The sequence below is a fragment of the Schistocerca cancellata genome, chromosome 5 (genome assembly GCF_023864275.1).
Source record: "Schistocerca cancellata isolate TAMUIC-IGC-003103 chromosome 5, iqSchCanc2.1, whole genome shotgun sequence".
Taxonomy (NCBI): domain Eukaryota; kingdom Metazoa; phylum Arthropoda; class Insecta; order Orthoptera; family Acrididae; genus Schistocerca; species Schistocerca cancellata.
Genome location: NC_064630.1, coordinates 625,225,166 through 625,246,273, shown reverse-complemented (window position 1 = coordinate 625,246,273; position 21,108 = coordinate 625,225,166). Strand labels below are relative to the sequence as shown.

Here is a 21,108-nt window from a genome sequence, read left to right as displayed (position 1 = left end):
AAGTTGGTGATTGGATTCCGTCGCATCGAAAAACGCCTTCGTTTTAATGATGTCCAGTCCAAATCTTGTATCATTTCAGTGACACTCTCTCCCATATTTCACGATAATACAAAAAGTGCTGCCCTTCTTTGAACTCTTCCGATGTACTCCGTCATTTCTATCTGGTAAGGAACCCATACCGCGCAGAAGTATTGTAAAAGAGGACAAACAAGCGCCGTAGATGTGTTACATTTTCTAAGTGTCCTGCCAATAAAACGCAGCCTTTGGTTAGCTATCCTCACAACATTTTCTACATTGTACGTAGTTGTGTGACTGGACATCTGTATTAAGCGTCAACTTCACTTCGCAGTTTCTCGGGGTGCAACCGACCTACTGCGGCGCAACCAACACAACATTTTTTGTGACTTTCATATAACTGATTGCGTACAAATAATACTGGGTCTTCATAAAAAAAAAAAAAAAACCAGAATAAACAGGAGAACTTCTGTGAAGTTTGGAAGGTAGGAGACGAGATACTGGAGGACTGTGAAGTTTGGAAGGTAGGAGACGAGATACTGGAGGAAGTAAGATTGTGAGGACGGATTGTGAGTCGTGCTTGGGTAGCTCAGTTGGTGCCCGCACGGCAACTCGGCGTGTTCGGTCAGAGGGTTAGCTGTCCTCTGTAATAAAAAAACTGACCTGATGGATCAACGACGAACTGAAACGGATGTCTTGCTCTAAGTTCTAGGGGACTGATGACCACAGCACCTGAGTGACATATAATAATTTTTCTTTTTAAAACATAATTAAGGAGTTTCTATCCATTATGATTTGTGATATAATTTTTAAAAAATGTTTTTTTTTTATATATTTAATATAAAATGATTGTGATTTGGATCATCAGGACCAAGTATTCTTCACTGGGAGCAGACCATCGCTGCACCATTCAGAGCCACACATTTAACCGACGGCAAGTGATCGCGAGAAGATACCACTGTTTTGTTTTCATTTCGTGCGATAATCAGTAATGTAACTGTGCTTTATAACGAAAAGAGATTACATGTAAAGCTGTACAAATTTCTCTCTAGTAATATTCAGTCTTCATTTTATATCAGGCACCAAAAGGTTGTCCATCTGACAACTGATGGAAGACAGCAGCAAAACATCTATGAAACATAGAAATTATTTTACAGTAAAGTGAGAAACTTAATATCTTATTAGTGGAATGTGAATAAACTACAATGTCTAAATATTTTGGTTTGACAGATTTTTCATGTTTTATTGGAACTTTGAAAGATTGATGAATGAAATGAAATGTTTTATACAGTCATGAAAGATAAAGCAATTAAAGATTATACACTGATGTGCTATTACAGGGTGTCTACGTGGACAAGAAAAAAAAATTCCCGGATTTTTCCCGGATTTCCCGGTTAAAAACACAATTTCTCCCGGATGAAATTACGTATAAAGCGGGTGAAAATACATCCGTGTTAAGTAACAGTATGCTTTCCCTTGGAGCTGTAAAACCTATCATTCCTTTGAATCGTAAAGGACGTCCCAGCACTTTAGGAAACGAAATCCAGGGAAAACATTGCGTTTGGAAAGTTGTTTGATGCGAGACAATATGCACAAAGTTTATTTTCGTATAGCGAAAGTATATACACAAATTCCATAAATTACAGCACGGTAGGTTCCGAAACTCTAAAATAGAGATTGCGTTAAGCGATGCACTTTTGTCAGCCAGTCATTGCTCGTGTCACGTGATCTCGCTAGCGAATGACTGCAGTTATTCAGAGCAGGAGGCCTACGAGAAAGACAGGCCGCGGCGCGTACGTTACGAAGGTAGGCCGAGCTCGCTCAAATCAGCAAAGTGCGTTTCTACACCGGTTAACTCGTAAGCAGATGTGTATGTACGAACGAGAATTGCATCATCTATTGGCATCCACTGTTATTAGCCCTAAAATGATAGGAAGTACGTAGGCCTACTAACGGGCTCTAATTTGGCAATTAAAATCGTGCCAAAATATTATCAGTTGCGTAGAAAAGTCGAGGTGTTCTGGCATGAAGAGACTTGTGACATTGCTCAGTAACACATTATGCACATTTTTTTGAAGGTCAATTACACTTTTTGCCATCGACTGCATAATTTTTTATCTATGAAAGAACAACATTAAATATGAAAACTAACTTGAAGCTCGGTCTTTTTTTAGTGTGTTATACGTTAAGTCATATCAGATACAAATGTGCCGGTAAAATTTTAAATAGTGGCATAAATGACTTATCTTCTGGGCCCGACATTTTTCAAGTGGCTGATCCTCTCACTGCACTGTCTGCACATTCTCACAAGTAACATAAATCATCTTGCGCGGAAATTTACTTTGTAAGTAACGCATCTCAAGCCACTATTCGTAATATTTTCTGGTGATCTGTTAGAAATGTAAACAATTGTGACGTGACGCACATCGAATGCACATTAATTGTTACGGACATACTGCATAATCTTCGACCTAAAGCCTTTGAAACTTTTCGGTGTCGGCAAACTGGTATGTGCATTGTGTAAATTACCCATTTCTATACAACTAAACTTTTATTTTGGTGTTATTCTCTGATTTCTGTTTCATTGCTGCAGTATTATTCAGCAGTAGTGGACTAAAGTTCTCTGGCAGCGTATCAGATCTTACACGTCAAACCTACAAAACTTTAACCGAAATCTAAAACATTGAAAAATCCCGGAATTCTAAAAAATTCCCGGGTTTTTCCCGGATGAAAAAATTCCCGGGTTTTTCCCGGATGTCCCGGGCCGTATACACCCTGTATTAATATGGTAAAAACTACCATATATGTGAATTACACATTATCGAAATATTAAAAGTATGGGTAATGGAAAACATGATATGATGAACAAATAGACTACATCTAAATGATGGAGACTAATTTAATGGGACTCTAAGTTGAATAGTACATCAAGAATAGAGGAAATGAAAAATTACACTCTCTTTGACACAATAGCAATGAGAAAGTAAATAAATAAACTTCTCTGTTTAGTGCTGTAGCAACAAAAACATACAGCTAATCCAAAACAGTCAATCTACATCATCACACAAATTATAATAAAATCTGCACACTAACAATTACTTTTCCCAGCACAAACCTATGACAAAGACAATAATTACAATACAACTATAAATTTATGCATGCAGCTGCTTGAAAAACAAACACTACGAGGTCAACTAGAATACTAGAATCAAGAAATACATTTCATCGAGAGAGAATCTGTCACATCAGGGGAGGAGAAAACTAAGGGACGTAGAGCTATATCTGACTGTCTTCTGCAGCTGATGGCTGTCAACTGAGATACTGCTCTTGGTTATGAACAATAGCATGAAATTTCTTTTTAACATTCCAATATTAATACATGAGAGTGGCAATACATTACACTACAGCTGTCAGGGGCTTTTGGTATAAGATGTCATGAGCAATTATTTTGATGAGATATTTAACGACAGAATCTGTGCAGTATATGGTGGCCAATGCGCAGTGACCAAGTTTCGTCCAAAGTGCTGGACAAGTTCATTTGTTTGTTCGGAAGGGAGGCCAACACTGATTGCCCACTTCTGGCTGATCAGGGATGTGCTGTGATTACAGAATTGTGGTGCAAGCCATGCAGTCTTTCTCTAACAATTTTACAGAAACTATCTGGTAAAAAAAAAAAAAATCATTTTTGCATTAATTATAGCATTATATGTCAACTTCATGCTGATGTGCCCTTCATTTTGTTAATGTTCATAATTACTGTGATATTTGTATTTGAATAATACACTGTGTGAAATTCGACAAAGTTTGCAATGAAATGATTTGCATTTGGTACATATTACATAATATGTTGCTGCATATGAAATTTAATTAACATATTGCAGTCTCCTTCAGCTTGGGTGGAGGTCTCTTTCAGTTACCAGCGTCAAGAAAACTGATTCCATGTAGCAGACTCATTTGTGACTGTGCACACCAATGATAAAGCCAAAATGAAATATCCACAACATTCCTCATATTTCATAAACAGTTTGAGGTATCAAAACGAGTTTTAGCAAATGATAGCACACCAAGAGGAGAGCATTTTGTTGTATGGTTCTTAAGCAAAACTTCATTAGATACCATGTTATTCCACTAACTCGACTTTTTCAATGAAATACTGTAATTTGTAAGGGCCACTGACAGCTTGTGAAATGAGGAATGATGTGGGTTTTGGAACAAAATAAGTGAAGAAATTACACATTTATTTTTGTACTGAATACAGTTTTTTCATATGCTATCAACATCAGTTTTTCTTAGTTCCTATCTTAATAAACATAATACACCACTGTTTCAGAATTCTCTTGCAGTTGCATCTGCACAACATGTCAATGTGGCAACTTCCATGTGAACTCGACTATGTTTTGGCAAAAGAAGCAAATTTTAACAGGGCAACAAGAGATAACAAAATTCACCACTTGTGATGCTTCTCTGAGAGTTAGGAATGGTTAACAAGTCGGGCAAAAATAAATAGCTGCTTTTGTCACATTTTCAGCGGAAATTTTTTTAGATTTTAACCAAACCAGAGGTGACGGAAGATCTTTTTGAATGGTCACCATGCAAGTGTGGGCATGAAGGGCCTCCACTTAATATTTACAAAAAATACAAATATAGGCTTTATTTTAGAATGGCACTTTCCCTCCATTGCTTGGCATTTCCCTTACAGCACCTGCCTATTACCCCCTCCACTACCACTCTCCCCAAGCGAGCCCTGCTGACTGCTCCTACCGGCCATGTTATTCTGCAAGCATTCTAGTACGAAAATAGTGTGTTGAAAGAAGTGTTACATGCTATTTATGCTAACAAGCCCAAAATAAGAATTAATATTTTTTTCAAACACCACTACGTTGAGAGCGCCCAGAGAGAAAATGACAAACTCCAAAAGCAAGAGATTTCAGATATAAATCAAACCAGAGACGTTACTAGATTCAAATTAATATAAGCTACTTACAATCCTCTGACTGAAAGAGTGTGAGGAACTTAGCATAGCAAGCAAAAATAACATCTAAATTAAATGTAATTAATAAGTTTCGTATTTCAACAACTTTAGTGGAGGGTCTTGAACTGGCAATGTTAGTATCAAAATTCAGTCACCAAAAAATAAATATTAGCAACATGAACTGATGTCGAGCGTACAATGCCCACATTCATATGTACACAATCATGTAACTTCCATACTAAGACTGTTCATCTGGACACTGACATGGGCTGCATATGTAAATTTCAAGGTACTACATATGTAATATCACACAGGAACATTTACGTAATAAGTCGTGGGAAGCCAATGTAGCATCACCCAACGGGAATACGAAGCTATGCAGGGAATACGAAGCTATGCACAGGCCACCCCCTCCCTCTAAAGAAATAGACAAAATGTGACACTAAACCTGCTGTAAATGCAGAACAAGAGTATGTCCACTAAACTTACATTCAGTATCTGAGCATTTACTGCTTGACCCTCCTTTAGATTTTCCCATTTACCATTTCTTGTGCTTAAGTATCTATGATTTCTGAAACTAAGGCAGAAATACATATGGCATCTGCTGATCTTGGTATTTTTAACTCCGATAGCTATGAGTAAGCATCCAATGATTCAAGAAGGAATGACAACATAACACTAGTTTTAGATAGTGCTGATTCCAGACAGATTCAATGAAGGGTATGCCTTCTTAGCTGAATGGTAATGTGCTTGCCTCCCAAGCAGCAGGCCCAGGTTCAATTCCGGCCAGGTTGGAGATTTTCTCTGCTCGTGCACTGGGTGCTGTGTTGTCCTCATTGTCATTTCATCCTCATCACTGGCATGCAAATCGCCCAATGTGGCATCGACTGCAATAAGACACACATTCGGTGGCCGAACTTCCCCAGATGGGGCCTCCCGGACAGCAATGCCACATGATCATTTCATTTCAATGAAGAATCCCAAGAAAATTTAATTAATGAAGCAAGGCAGGAGTTTACAAAATCCCCATTTGAATGATGCTTGGACATTATTGGTTAGTACGATATCTTCACCACTACAGGATTAATAGACATGCTGGAAAAGATGAAATTAAAGCTGTGCATTTCTTGATTGATGATGTTATAGAGATGCTCACCAACTTCATTGCTCATCTGGAGCAACTTACTGTTAAAGCTGTGAGTCCATATTTTGAGAAAAGTCTAGCAACCAATCTATTGCATTTGGTACACAGCAAAAGAGGGAAGAAAATCAATCATGCTGGTGTTTACAGGTCCATCCAAAATTTTGCAAGACAAGGTTTCAGGCAATCATGGAAGACCTAACTTAGGGCTATTATGAAAAAACTAAATCCGGACAGCACACGGAACTTTCTAGCCTGAACCTCAATGCAGAGTGCTGATAACAGCACCATCTCTCACTGTGATAAAATTCTGGACATAAATAGAGTGATTTTTGTACATACACTCAGTGACTTTACAGGCTTGATGAGGCTAAATATATTTTATTTTCACTCTACTACTTAAGTGATTATACTCTTTCTGTACATGGACTAAAGAAAGATCAAAGCTGGAGAAACTGGTTTAAAATTAAAATTTAAAACAGAGAATCACACCATGACAGTAAATTATTGGATCAAGTGTGACTTCTAATTCTCTGGACAACACTCTTTAAAATTTCTTTAATTGTTATAGTTAGGGTTACCCAGAATGTAATGCACAACATTCTCCCCCCCCCCCCCCCAACCCTCAGCTATGAATGCAAAACGTTACATATATATTATTTGAAGTCTTCTGAGTGAGTGCACCAAGTTTCTGTCACTTCTGACAGATAGCGTAGCTGCAGGGCAGTTTCAAAATGGCGTTTCTAGATGATGTATGTTACAGGCAAAATGCCTTCATAGCATTTCTCACTGCAGAGAAACAAACTGTGGGGAATATTCACAAACACTTGTGCAAAGTCTATGGAGCATCTGCTGTCGACAGAGGTACAGTTAGTTGCTGGGCACTGAAGGTGAGGTCATCAGAAGGCGATTCAGTTGAGCTCCACGATTTGCAGTGGTCGGGGAGACCATCCACGGCTGTCAGACCTGACATGTTGCAGCAAACTGATGTTGTCCTTTGTGAGGACAGATGCATTACAACTTGGCAGTTGGTGCTCCATCTGCTAATCCGCAAAGGAAGTTCACACATTGAAGCACCGGCTCCACCACCAGGACAAGTATTGGTACGGACAATGCATACGTGCCCTTGTTTCGCACTGGAGGAAGGCCATAGAACGAGATGGAGTCTACGTAGAAAAATAGGGCATGTAAATAAAACACCATTCTTTATGTTCATTAAAGAATTGTTGAAAAAAAAATTCAGTGCATTCCTTTCTGGGCAACCCTAATAAATGCACTGTAACATGTACTAGTAACTAGCTTGTTCTTGAAAGTACCAAGTGAAAAAAAAAAGTATTTATATTAATCTATGTATATAGTGAAACTTTCTGGCAGATTAAAACTGTGTGCCCGACCGAGACTCGATCTCGGGAGCCTCGGTCGGGCACACAGTTTTAATCTGCCAGGAAGTTTCATATCAGCACACACTCCGCTGCATAGTGAAAATCTCATTATGTATACAGTGTTTTACAAACAGAAAAAAACAGCATCATGTTCTGTTATCTTACTGTTTTCTAAATATAATGGTGCAAATTTGGACAAATGTTCACTCACACACGTTCTGCAACAACAGCTGCTGCAGCTGGTTGGTTTAAGTTGAAGTTTGGCATCAAAGAGCGAAAAAACATTGAAAATGCGTTTGAACGTTCATATGCAGATCTCAAACGCTGTGGCCTTGTGTAGATATCAATGGAGTCTAGTGGTGGAAATGGATCAAAGCTCAGGACTGGACCTTGAACATCCTACAAAACAGAAATTAACACATTGTACCATTAAAAACAACTGAAGTAGTCTTATTTATGCTAACATTACTAGTTTAGTGTTGTGATACGATCTCTACTGCTGCAACATTTACTTTATATATTTTATCAAAACTTAATTATGAGGTACATGATAATAAAATTACAGATTTTATTTTACTGTCAATGATAATCACAAACAAATTAAGAAATATTTCTCTATTAATGCAAGAGAAGTACAATACACATGTTACATATCAGCATCATCAAAATCAATAAAATAAGACAGTATAAAGGCTGACAACTAATTTTATCAGCAACCACATGACAATTGACTTTATCCTATTTTGCAGAATCATAAAAACACACACACACACACACACACACACACACACACACACACACACACACACACACACACACAAATTACTATAGAAAATAATTTTTTAAATTAGGAATGTTGAAGTGAAACTTCACACACGAATACTGCTTTTGAAAAACTTTAACCCCCAGCCCAAAGAAGTGGGGGTGGTAGGAAAGGAGGGGGTGGGCAGGGGGAAGGGGGTGGGCAGGGGGAAGGGGAAGGGGGTGGGCAGGGGGAAGAGGCTGGTGGGCAGGGGGAAGGGAGAGGGTAGGGGAAGGGGGAGGCGTGAGGAAGGGGGAGGGGAGGGGGAAGTGCAGGAGGAAAGCAAAGGGGAGGGGAGGGGGAAAGGGGAGGGGAGGGGGAAAGGGGAGGGGAGGGGGAAAGGGGAGGGGAGGGGGAAAGGGGAGGGGAGGGGGAAAGGGGAGGGGAGGGGGAAAGGGGAGGGGGAAGGGGAGGGGAGGGGGAAGGGGAGGGGAGGGGGAAGGGGAGGGGAGGGGGAAGGGGAGGGGAGGGGGAGGGGAGGGGGAAAGGAGAGTGGAGGGGAAGGGGAAAGGAGAGGGGAGGGGAAGGGGAAAGGAGAGGGGAGGGGGAAAGGAGAGGGGAGGGGAGGGGGAAAGGAGAGGGGAGTGGAGGGGGAAAGGAGAGGGGAGGGGAGGGGGAAAGGAGAGGGGAGGGGAGGGGGAAAGGAGAGGGGAGGGGAGGGGGAAAGGAGAGGGGAGGGGAGGGGGAAAGGAGAGGGGAGGGGAGGGGGAAAGGAGAGGGGAGGGGGAAAGGAGAGGGGAGGGGAGGGGGAAAGGAAAGGGGAGGGGGAAAGAAAAAGGGAGGGGGAAAGGAAAGGGGAGGGGAGGGGGAAAGGAAAGGGGAGGGGGAAAGTGGGGTGATGGGAGGGAAGGGGAGGGGGAAAGGGGAGGGCAATGGGGGGAAAGGGGAGGGGGGAAGGGGAGGGTGATGGGAGGGAAGGGGAGGGGGAAAGGGGAGGGCGATGGGAGGGAAGGGGAGGGGGAAAGGGGAGGGCGATTGGAGGGAAGGGGAGGGGGAAAGGGGAGGGCGATGGGAGGGAAGGGGAGGGGGAAAGGAAAGGGGAGGGTGAGGGGAGGGGGTAGGGGGAGGGTGAGGGGAGGGGGTAGGGGGAGGGTGAGGGGAGGGGGTAGGGGGAGGGGGAGGGGAGGGGGTAGGGGGAGGGGGAGGGGAGGGGAGGGGGTAGGGGGAGGGTGTGGGGAGGGGGTAGGGGGAGGGTGTGGGGAGGGGGTAGGGGGAGGGGAGGTGAGGGGAGGTGATGGGAGGGAAGGGGGGAAGGTAGAAAGGAGGAGGGAGGGATGGAGAGAGAGAAGGGGGAGTAGGTGTGTGCATGGGGGGACGCATATCTGTAAAAGAGACAAAAACTCACCAAGTGAACAATGTGATACACATGGTTAATACTATCACAATCCACTGTTTTTTCCTGACACTAGAGCTTGATGTAGGCGGAAAGTGGAGGAGGGTAGCACGTGCTGCAGGCGGTGGGGGGAGACAACGAAGTAAGTGGAGAATGGTAGGGGTGGCTGGAGAATGGTGTAGGACAAGGCCTCCCAACCTTTTCAGCTGGCGGACCCCTTCTTCAGTCGAAAATCCATGGCGGACCCCTAGTCAGTCAAGAGCACAGTAATTTTAAATTTCAGAGCGAAACCCATGGGAACTGAAAGTTTCTTAATGCAAGTGCCATTATCCCAACTTTGAAAACTGGGTGTAAGATGTAGATATAATGCTGTGTATCTTCGTATATCATTTTCTAAATTTTTCCATTGCTTTGTTTTGATTCTCTTATGTTACTTTATGTATTAAATTCTACACTATCTCCCAAGCAGATAGAAAACTGGCTTCTAGAATACATTGACAACCTAAATCCAAGACATAAAGATGAACCAATTATGGAAGAAACAATAAATGTCAAAACTAGAATTACTTCATCATGGGGGTGGGGCGGGCTACCTAAGGACAAGGATGTAATGCAGGTTCAAAAAGTGAGGGTACACTGAAGGACAAGGCAAGTCAGAAACTACCAGTGTATCGATGTTAATATTATAACATACGAGATTTTCAAATCTGAGAATTTTGAAGTCACAGGGAGCACAGTTGTCATATTAGAAGATATGTGTACTTGAATATGGGACCAGAAGAATAAGTGCGAATGAAACAAAGGAATGCTGAAAAGGAAAATGTGAAAACATTAACTGATAATTCTTATCCGTATTGGAATGTAGGACCTCGACTGCCGTAAGATGTAGTATGTTGAAAGTATTTTACCACTGTCTGAGCTACAGCTTCTGGTGCAATGCTTAGAGCAGCATTGCTCTATATGGCCAATGCAGTGCCTTCATTAGTTTTCTCATTGATCTTTCTCGTTGACTCCTCATGCCTTTGCTGATGTGAAACATTTAACAAATTGTAAAATCCTTACCATGAGGTTTTTTATCATCTCCCTCTCTCTCTGATAATGCACTGAGCTTTTACTCCAGCAATACAAAATGCAACAAGAGTGTCAGTAAACGCACTAAGGTCAATATTTAGTTCTGCCCACCTATCTAGATGGTTTAAACCTATCAGAACCTTTGGCTCCAAATGTGTACATAAACTTTTACTGCAACAGAAGTATTTTTCCCAAAGGAAACCTGAGCAGAACATTTATGAATGTTCAAACTTTTCATCATGTGAAGTGCTGCCAACTGTTGGGCATTGTGATGAAAATATCACCAAGTCAATGTAGCAGTGTGCAGAGGCTCATGACCACCACAATGTATGAGTGTTGTTGGTTCACTATCATCCACTGTACAATTGAATAATGTTATTTTGCATGGTAATTATTGAATGATCATTTTACTATTTATTACATAGAGAGCATTTTCTCATTAGTTATTTTAGTCTGTAAAATGAAGCCAAGTGTACAAAGTATGTTTTGAAAACAGGTACATATTTTTGTATAAACCTTACAACTAGAATCATTAAAAAAAATCACCTAAGAGCATTACCACATAAATAAAAATTCTCCTTCCACTAGAAAAAAAAATCGCGTCTGAAAGGGTTAAAAGATAACTTTTGGATAGAGAGATCGGTAGCCCTGTACATGACAGTTACGTGCTCTACCATGTCCTAGATGTTAGAATGATGCTGTAAAGTGTCCAGATTGCTTTGTCTAACATTCATTTAGGTGGTTAGTGGCAGGTGGATAAAAATTTGAATATGGCAACGAGAATGCAAGTCCTCCCCCACAGCTCAAAGGACAATATCAGCTAGCATGCAAAAGCAAAGTGCCAGGTCAATGGCTGTGAATGATCTGTTTGCAAAGCTGAACTATGTCATTTTCCTGGTAGCGAAGAGGTGATATCATTTGACAAGAGGAACCTCACCACTATTTTACCCTTGAGAAAAGTATGTAGAGCACCACTGCATGTGACGTATATTGAATTCTCTAAGGAGGAAAGGTATTCGGAGTTCACTTACGGGATCCTGAAGAGGCTCAGTGGTTGGGTGTTCATGTGATAGGTGACAGGACACACACAGTTATTTTTAATGCTACTGCTTGAAGTTATATGGTGAAAGTAACAGGTACACAATGGTATGCACCATAGATAAATATTACCACTCTGCCAATAGCCCATCCTTCATGCAAATGCTATAACCTTTAAACACAGGATTATATGAAGGTTTGGCATGTGTGTCCTTTATGTATAGGCATGAAGATGTCTCTTGTGTAGAAAACTTTACTTCTTCCACATGTGTTCTTCAACAATTCACATTCTGTTGGAATATAGAAGAAATTTATAAGAGGTGGAAGGTGACAGGTTGGACAGCAAGTGGAGAAGTAGGATGACGACCTGCTTTATCAGCATATATGGTCAGTTAGATGTATTGTCAGTTAATACTTACCTTCTCCTATCTGATGATTTCATGTTAGGTTTCTTTGGATTTCAACTGTTTTTGGGTGTGGATTTTGCTCTCTGTTGCTAGAATGTAGGCTGTTTGTATAAGGTTGAAATGCTTTGTGCATCTAGCTTTGTGGTTGAAGATTGTCCCTGCAGCTTGGTAGTGACCTATGTAGGAAATGCTTTAGCAATACCTGCAGATGTAGTAGCATAGGGACTCTTGCACATACACACAGTTGTGGCCAATATCTACAACCCAGAATGAGATTTTCACTCTGCAGCGGAGTGTGCGCTGATATGAAACTTCCTGGCAGATTAAAACTGTGTGCTGGACCGAGACTCGAACTCGGGACCTTTGCCTTTCGCGGGCACGTGCTCTACCAACTGAGCTACCCAAGCACGACTCACACCCCGTCCTCACAGCCTTACTTCTGCCAGTACTTCTGCAAGGTTCGCAGGAGAGCTCCTGTTAAGTTTGGAAGGTATGAGACGAGGTACTGACAGAAGTAAGGCTGTGAGGACTTCTGCAAGGTTCGCAGGAGAGCTCCTGTTAATTTTGGAAGGTAGGAGACGAGGTACTGGCAAAAGTAAGTTTTAATCTGCCAGGAAGTTTCAATATCTATAACCTTTGTTTGTATGGCAGAACTGACCTTATCTACAGCTTTTCTCAGAATAGCAGCAAACAGAGTTAAGAAAATAGAGGGATTTGAGATTTTCTAATGTACAGAACTATAGATACCTGGCCACTTGGTTCAACAACCACAACTTAAGGCTGGATATAAAACAATAATTATTAATGCATTCAAAAACTAGTGCAGTAAGAAACACATTTTGACCTCACTATTTTTAGCAGAACTATTTTGAAAAAGCTCTTCAGTCCAGCACGAAATACTGAGGCTACAATGAAAGAAGAATCGAGAACTGTTAGAAATGATGCACAACATAACACTGTCCATTAAATAAAGGCAAGACGACTTCAATGGGCAACAGGTGATCCTCATACTTTTAACATTTTAGGGCCAAAGTTGCGAGAGTGTGGAGGCACAAGGGAACATTTTCACTTGGCAAGTAATGGGTGGATGAAGTTATAAGGAACACACAATAGCTTCAGGTCAAAGGTAACTGAAGAGAGAAAGCACAATATTGCAGATAATAAAGGCAGCCTGTGAGGTTGACAAATGATCTGTAAGGCAGAATAACACTGAAGTAAGTTCATTGCAATAGTAAGTGGCACACTCACTGAACAACATTACATTTTAAAATAATGTAATCGATACCTTAGTTAATCAAATACTTTCCTGAAATACAAATAAATATTAAATAAATATTCTCTTGAATGTGTAAGTATGTGACTTGCATCCTAATGGCCCTGCTTTGTATAAAGAAAAAAAATCTGAGAACAGAGATGCCTTCCAGTCACTGAAATTGAAACTGCTACAACTTATAAAAATTATGGAGCCTGTAAATAAAAAGTACCTTTCTCTTGCAGCAAGAAAAATGCTGTTTTTATTTACAAAACAAAAATTTCTGTGCTTGCTGAGGAGGATGTCCAAGCAAACAAACTCGTTATTCATAAAAATTAATATCACAAAATATATCATGTTCAAAAATCCTTAAAATGTCATGCAACTAGGTAATAAAACTTCATGCATATACTTCCAACATTCACTCTGTGATTGTCAGTCACTTGAACTGTCAAACAATCTTAAAAGCATCACTAGAATTGAAAACAATCACTGTGGGGTCCCGGACTTAATATGTGAGTATGAAAATAGCTCACAACTCACTAAACAGGGAAAGTGCTCAACGCACCTGAGCAATTGCCACTCCCCCCCCCCCCCCCCCCCCCCCGGACACAAACACAGACTTTGTAGTTAAAAAATATAGACACTATATTATTTCCAAAATTACTTACAGATGGCAGTGCTCCTGAAACATCTTTGAGATCTGACAGCACAATGTGACGAAGCACATTCCTTGGTGTTTTCATATACCTCTTTTTCCTGTTCTCACCACTGTCCAGAACAAATGCATCTTTACTGTCAACACGGTCCAGCACAATATTTACATTCTTCTCTAGCCACGCAATCACTTTAGGATCTTTCCATTCATGATATGTTCTTGAGACATACAACTGAACCAATTGTTGTAGTGGCTGAGTTTGACTGTAAAATTCAATAATAAATTCATGTAATATTTACTCTCAAAGTTTATTAACTATACAATGAACTATTACATGTGTTTTTCATGGCTACATGACAGCACTCACAATGAGGTGTGACAGTTCTGCAAGTGTGTATACAAAAAGCTGCATGCAAATTAGAAGAAAAGAGAATGCAGACTATGTCTTTCATATTCATGGAATGCAGCTAATCTCGCTTATCCTTACTTTAACACAATCTCAATATGTATGATGTATTTGGAAAGGGAGCAGGAGGAAACAAGGGAGGATGTTACAGTTATAGCAGAGATCACACAGTCAAAGTGGTGTCTTGAGTTTAAACTAAGCCGTCATGTTCCAATGTAGCAACATCCTTATCACAATAACACAAAATAAAATGTTAGAAACAGAGGAAAAATGTCTGAATCATACCAAAACCTTTCAAATTCACTGCTGTAGCCTCATCAGTTACATAAACGATCCCCCGTTTAGCACACAGTAGCGAATCATTGCCAACCTAAAAGCAGCAACATGGCAAGCAGTGCCTCTGATCTTAACTTTGGCCTGAAACATATTTAGTAGTTTGTCATTGTGCCAACATACACACAGAGTCTCACCAGAAGGGCACTAATGAGAAGTTGTTTGAGGATGTCAGCCTTTATAGCAATATCATTTGATACTGTTCAGATCACTGAAAAAATTTACAACACTATTTTATAACACACCACTGGAGAGTAGTGCCACTAGACAGTTTCACAGAAAAAGGTAAGTGCCCAGAAATAAACAAGTGGATAATGGCAATCTAAATACAAATCCAAAAGGACAAAACTGAGAGGAATCATCAACAGTGCATGAACGAAATGTGCACAGCAAACCGAGAGGAATAACCTGAAACAAGCATGTCATTGCGTTCAAATAGTAACATTGATGACCTGAAAGTTTCAGATACATAAACACAATTTGACAAGGAATGCATGCTCACTTTCCTTTTTGTCTATGCTGTCACAGGATCTTGCCAACTCACTTAGTGTCCATGCCACCAATAATGTGGCTGTGAAATCATAAAACTATGAATGGACAACACTAGTGTGTTCATCTAGACATCTCTGCCCAAATCTGGGCCAATTGCCGATACTTAATTACCTCCCTCCCCCCCCCTCCCCTTCTCCAACAGGCATAAAGGGTTATGCTTTATCCACTAGGGCAATGGGGAGCATTGTGCAAGGGGAGAGGGGGGGGGGGGGGGAGAGAGAGAGAGAGACCCAATGACTGACAGAGATTGGCATAATGACCCCAATTCCTGTAATCTCACTATATCACACATTGTGATAGGAAGTGACTGTGCATGACAAAATTTAGCCACAGCGGACTGTTTGAGTGAAGTATGTGCTTCAAACTCATTGGCTCAGGGCCATCATTGATTGGTACTGCTCATAATTCTCTAATAACAATTCTAAGCACCTCTAACAACAATTCTAAGCACTGGAATGGTACCTAGCTGAATACAAGGTTCACCTCATCCAATACTTGGAAACAAATGCAATGAATGCAGGTACGCCAAAAGTTTTTACAGCCACCAGTGAACATGCAACCATCAAAGTGATTTGTCTTTCCGCTTTCTTATATTTTTGCCCATACAGTCTTTTACCCCACAAAGGGATCCTCTGTCAGCTATACGAGATAACCTGCCACTGCAGTGGCTGCGAAACACCAACTCTGCAACCCATGTCTCAGTGAGGGAGTGGCTCCTTCTCTTAACCAATTCACTTCTCTTCATTAATTTCTCTGTTGCCACTGTGTCACATCCCAAATCCAGATTTCTGCAGCATCAGTTTCTGCCATATGTTGTGAGGATGCTCCAACAACAATGTCACCACCTCCTACTGGTTGGAACTTCGACAGTATTAGTGAGGTGAATTAACTTTCTATTTTTGTGGCTTCTTCTGTTTTTGGACACAGCAATGATCGGGAGACTTTATGTGCTTAGAAACCTGCAGGTGTGATTTGTGAAACCTGAAGGACCTGCGGATGTCCCAGTTTAAGCAAAATTATAGGGAGCACTATTTATGGCCAGTCATATGACAGCAATGTAACCTGGCAGATCACATATTTTGTTGCATGCAGTTAGTGTCAGTAACATGTAGTACTTGCCAACATTTTTGGCATGAGGCACATGACTATATGGAATCTGTAATAGTTATCTTTCATTTTTTGTGTTCTTTAGATGTATTGTATTCCTGATTGATAGAGGTTGCACAAATACCAGGCTTACAAACATGAGCAATAATGACAGAGGAAGTGATTCAATTCTTGGTGAAACAAGTAGCTGAATTGAAGGAAAGTAACGCTGCTTTGCAAAGGCAAAATGGATACCCAGACAGACAGCGAAGTAGGTCGACAGGGTGAACTAGCTGGAGCAGTAGAAACAAAATTTTCATTTAGCATACTTACTTCTTCATTAAATTTGGCTGCAGCTAGTCTAGTTACACTTTCTTTGAGTAAAGCAACTGAGGATAAGTCAGCATTTATTGATAACTTGGAAACTAATGCAAGGCTGCGGGAGTGGTTGGATGAAGTATGTTCGGACACAGCCAAATTATGATAATTTATGGGTGAGGCAAAGATATACTTAATGTACCATGAAGGGTTGAAAAGACACACACATTTCAGCAACTCATAACTGGCAGCACTCAGCACTACTGTAAATAGAACAGTACCAGAGTCTTTAGGGAACAGCTTAATGGAACATCCCAGAAGTACAACGAATTGGTGTAAGCATTCTTGGATAGGATGAGGCACTCAGCACTACTGTAAATAGAACAGTACCAGAGTCTTTAAGGAACAGCTTAATGGAACATCCCAGAAGTACAACGAATTGGTGTAAGCATTCTCGGATACGATGAGGAAGATAAGTGCAAAAACTTGTGAGTTGACACAGTATGAGGTGGTAGAAAAAATTATCCTCCAAGAGGCAGTGTACAGAATATGTTAAGTGTGTTTTTTGAGGGTACCTCCATCCAATATGTCGAGTAGAGTGTGGATGGAGAATCCGAAGGATTAGGCTGCTGCCATTAAGGTTGTTAGGCAGCCAGAGGAGGTGCATATAGCAACAGAAGTATAGGATAAGAGAAGCGTTTTTTCCTTGGAGGTAAAATATTGCACGTGTGGATGCGAGGCCCTTATTTGGAGGCAATGCCTCTGGAGTGTGAAGTGGTAGAACACCATGCACGGCATTATACGAATAACAAGTAGGGCAGTAGAAGGTCGTTGAACATCAACATGTTTTCCTCAACTGCCAAATGACATTCCCAATGAAAGTCAATGCTACGAAGATATTTGCACATTGAGAATACAGCTTAGTCAGCATGGTGAACAGTATGGAACAGGGATTTTAGTGGACACATGGCTACAGAGTCATTAGTGAGTCTTGAACCCTTTGGAAGGAAGAGACTGAATTCCTCACCGTGTTATAGATCACATGGAATAGGTGACAATGAGGTGGCATCACTGGGGGTCAATGTTGCACAGTTTTTGTATTGGAGCAAGGAACTGTCAAGAGCATACGGATTTGTTGCTACATGTTGGCGAGGGGTACTGTGCAATAATGGGGTGGGATCATGTTATAGCAAGAACAAACATGATTTATGAACATAGTACTTTACAGAGCCAGTTTAAGGTGCAATAAAGTACAGGTTGCACTTAGCACTGTACACACAGAATGGGCAACAGTAATCTAGATTACAGAATAGGCCGAGCACTTGTTTGCGATCTCTTACATAATGCTGTTTCTTTGGTGGCTCACTAGAGTGCACCAGGGGAACAACCCAGCTGGCCTCTATAAGCAGCACTGTGAACTGTACAGACGTGTAATCTCTGAAATCGCGTGCATATCAAGTAAAGGTACATCAGAGTGCTTAAATAAGCGTCATGCAAAAACGCATCTTTTGCAGCATACTATCAAATTAAGCGGAACATTGTCCTAACTAGGAGAGATCTCTGTAAATGATACACTGTTACAAAGTTCACCTAGTAGGAAAGTGAGACCAATTAAAATGCATAAACAATCATAAAGGCTCAGCTCACAAAACAAGTGCCAAATGGTGCAGGAGAACTACTCTGGGTAAGGGGAGGAACTGCCCTACTCAGTGATATTTTCTTTGCTATATAGCCATTGGAACCCAATGACAAGTTGGCAATATCACATACTTTTATATCTAGAAGCACGCCACATGTGTAGGAAGTGAATGGAGAACAAATGGTCCCAGTTAGTGTGGATAATTTTGGCACTGATGAAATGATTATTACCACTTTGGACATCCTGGGGGATGACGATTTAGACAGATCAAGTTGTGGACCTTTGCCATAAGCAAATCACAAATGCAGCTGCATTATGTGAAAAAAGTGAAACATTTGAAAGGTAAAGATAAGGTAGCAATAGAAATCCTATTGACACAGTTTTGTTCAAGATTAGTGGACCATTACCACGCAACATAGGATCCTCCTGGCGGTTAATCATCCTGTCTATAACAACCCATACAGAATGCCTCAACACATGCAACCAACAATGGAGGACTCGTCAATTGACAGCTGAAGAATGGCATTATTGAAGGGAGTGGTAGCTTGTGGGGAGCACCCGTTATCATTGTGGCCAAAAAACTAGTAGAGCGGGATGAGGAAATACAGATTCTGTTCCAAGTATAGTTACTTAAATGCTATAATTGTGAAATATGCATATTCAATATTGAATATTATGGAAAAATTGGACAGCTTGGGTGAATGCAATTATTTTTCAGCAACGGAACTGAAAAGTGGTTTCCACAAGTTAGACAGTGGACTGGCTGAAGACAGCATTTATCATTCCGGGTGGGCATTACCAATATTGGTGGATGCTTTTTGGACTTAAGGATGCACTGGCCATATTACAATGATTATTGGACGGAGTGTTTGAGGAAGGGAGGGGGGGTTAAACCATGCCAGTGTATGGCCTACTTAGCCCCCTGTAACTTCTTGCTGTCAATGGTTACCTGAAACTATCCTCACAGTGGCTCCACAAGCTGCCACAATGGCCATTGGTTGCAGATTATAGGTGACACATGCAGACTCCAAATGAAAACAGAATGATAGGAAGAAAAATGAGAACAAATAAAGTCAATAAAAGGAAAATTAATTAATTTAATAAAAATAATAATCAAAGTCTTGCTGTTACATTTAAGACTGGTGAACCTATCAAAACAATGAATTGCAGCCTTCTAAAACTCTGCTTTATGCAATGTCATGTGAAGTTCTCTAATGTAAGTTAATCTCTGTGATTGTAATAACTGTATATGTGATGCTGAATCATGTCTTGTGTGGAAGGATCCAGTAGTGTTTGGTTAGTGTTCTCTCTCTCTCTCTCTCTCTCTCTCTCTCTCTCTCTCTCTCTCTCTCTGTGTGTGTGTGTGTGTGTGTGTGTGTGTGTGTGTGTGTGTGTGTGTATGTGTGTGTGTGTGTGTGTGTGTGTGTATGTGTGTTTTTTTTTTATCATGTGAGATAAAATACAAAACAAAAGATCCACACCCAGGATTTAGGATCCAAACCGCCCAAAAAAAAAAAAAAAGAGCTAGACAAGGGAATGGAACTGAATTCATCAATTTTTTGGCAATTTGGCAACAATGAGTGTGAGTGTAGTGTTGAGTGCTTTTGATTGGAGGAAAACAGCTCCAATGCATGAAGTGTCAACTATCAAGTAATTTTAATCTGACTATAGGTAGGATGACAAAGTTTGGGCCACCATCATGGTATCTGCGGAACTGAAGGAAGAAGTATTAAAAGAGTCTCGTAATCATGTGTTGCAAGACACAGAGGGGAAAGGACAATGGGGCACATAATGGCTAAACTGTTTAGGTGGAGAATGCGAAGACGAGACCTCGACCAGTACGTGAAGAACTGCATGCCATGTGTACAACAAGCCGATTTCAGACCTCAACAAATACTACTTCAAAGATTACCAGAGGTGTCTACACCATTTTAAATGGTGGGGATGGACATTTTGGATCAATTTAGCAGGACACCGAAGAGTAACCACTGCTTGTTAACCATCACAGACTAATTTTCTGATTACACAGCAGTGGTTACCAGCCCAAATCAACAAGGGAGTACAGTAACAAAAGCAACAGTAAAAAACTAGTTATCGAAATTTGGTTTACCTGACGATAATTACAAATCAGGACACCAACTTTGTATCCAAATTGATTATGCAATTATGTCATCTATGGCGGAATCGAAGTTAAGAAGTAGGCCCTACCACCCTAGGGTAAACTTGAGGATTGAGCATGTTCACCATACTATTGGTAAAATAGTAAGTTATCTGAATAGTCATCACATCGACTAGGGCATTTATCTACCGTATGTTGTAGCCACATACTATTCGAAAGTGCACGATAGTATTGGGCTCTCACCATACGAGATGTTATACAGTAGAGCCATCATCTTTGAAAGTTATTAAACCTAACCTTGAGAAAAATGGAGAATCCATAAAAAATTTTGCAAAAAACATTAAAGGCTGTCTGGGAAGGGTACGGCAGTGAGTTCTTGAGAGATAGGAAAGAATCAGGAAACATAATGTTAAGTTATCTGAATGTAGGATTGGCCAATAGGTCACACTAGCAACTTCACATACATCTAGGAGCAAAATGAAGAAATACCAGGGCCATACGAATCAGAGAGCTGACAATGCCTGTGAATATGAAGTTGCAATTACTAATTTCAACTTCCATTGTCTGCATAGGATGAGTTAAAC

General features: G+C 40.7%; 1 protein-coding gene across 1 annotated transcript in view; it reads right to left on the bottom strand.

Moving 5' to 3' along the window:
- The window catches only part of LOC126187440 (transcription factor 25), a 152,458-nt gene that overhangs the window by 8,851 nt on the left and 122,499 nt on the right, over window positions 1-21,108 (bottom strand). Inside the window, 2 exon segments of the mRNA XM_049928520.1 lie at window positions 7,722-7,909; window positions 14,085-14,334. Coding sequence (XP_049784477.1) covers window positions 7,722-7,909; window positions 14,085-14,334 — 438 coding nt within the window.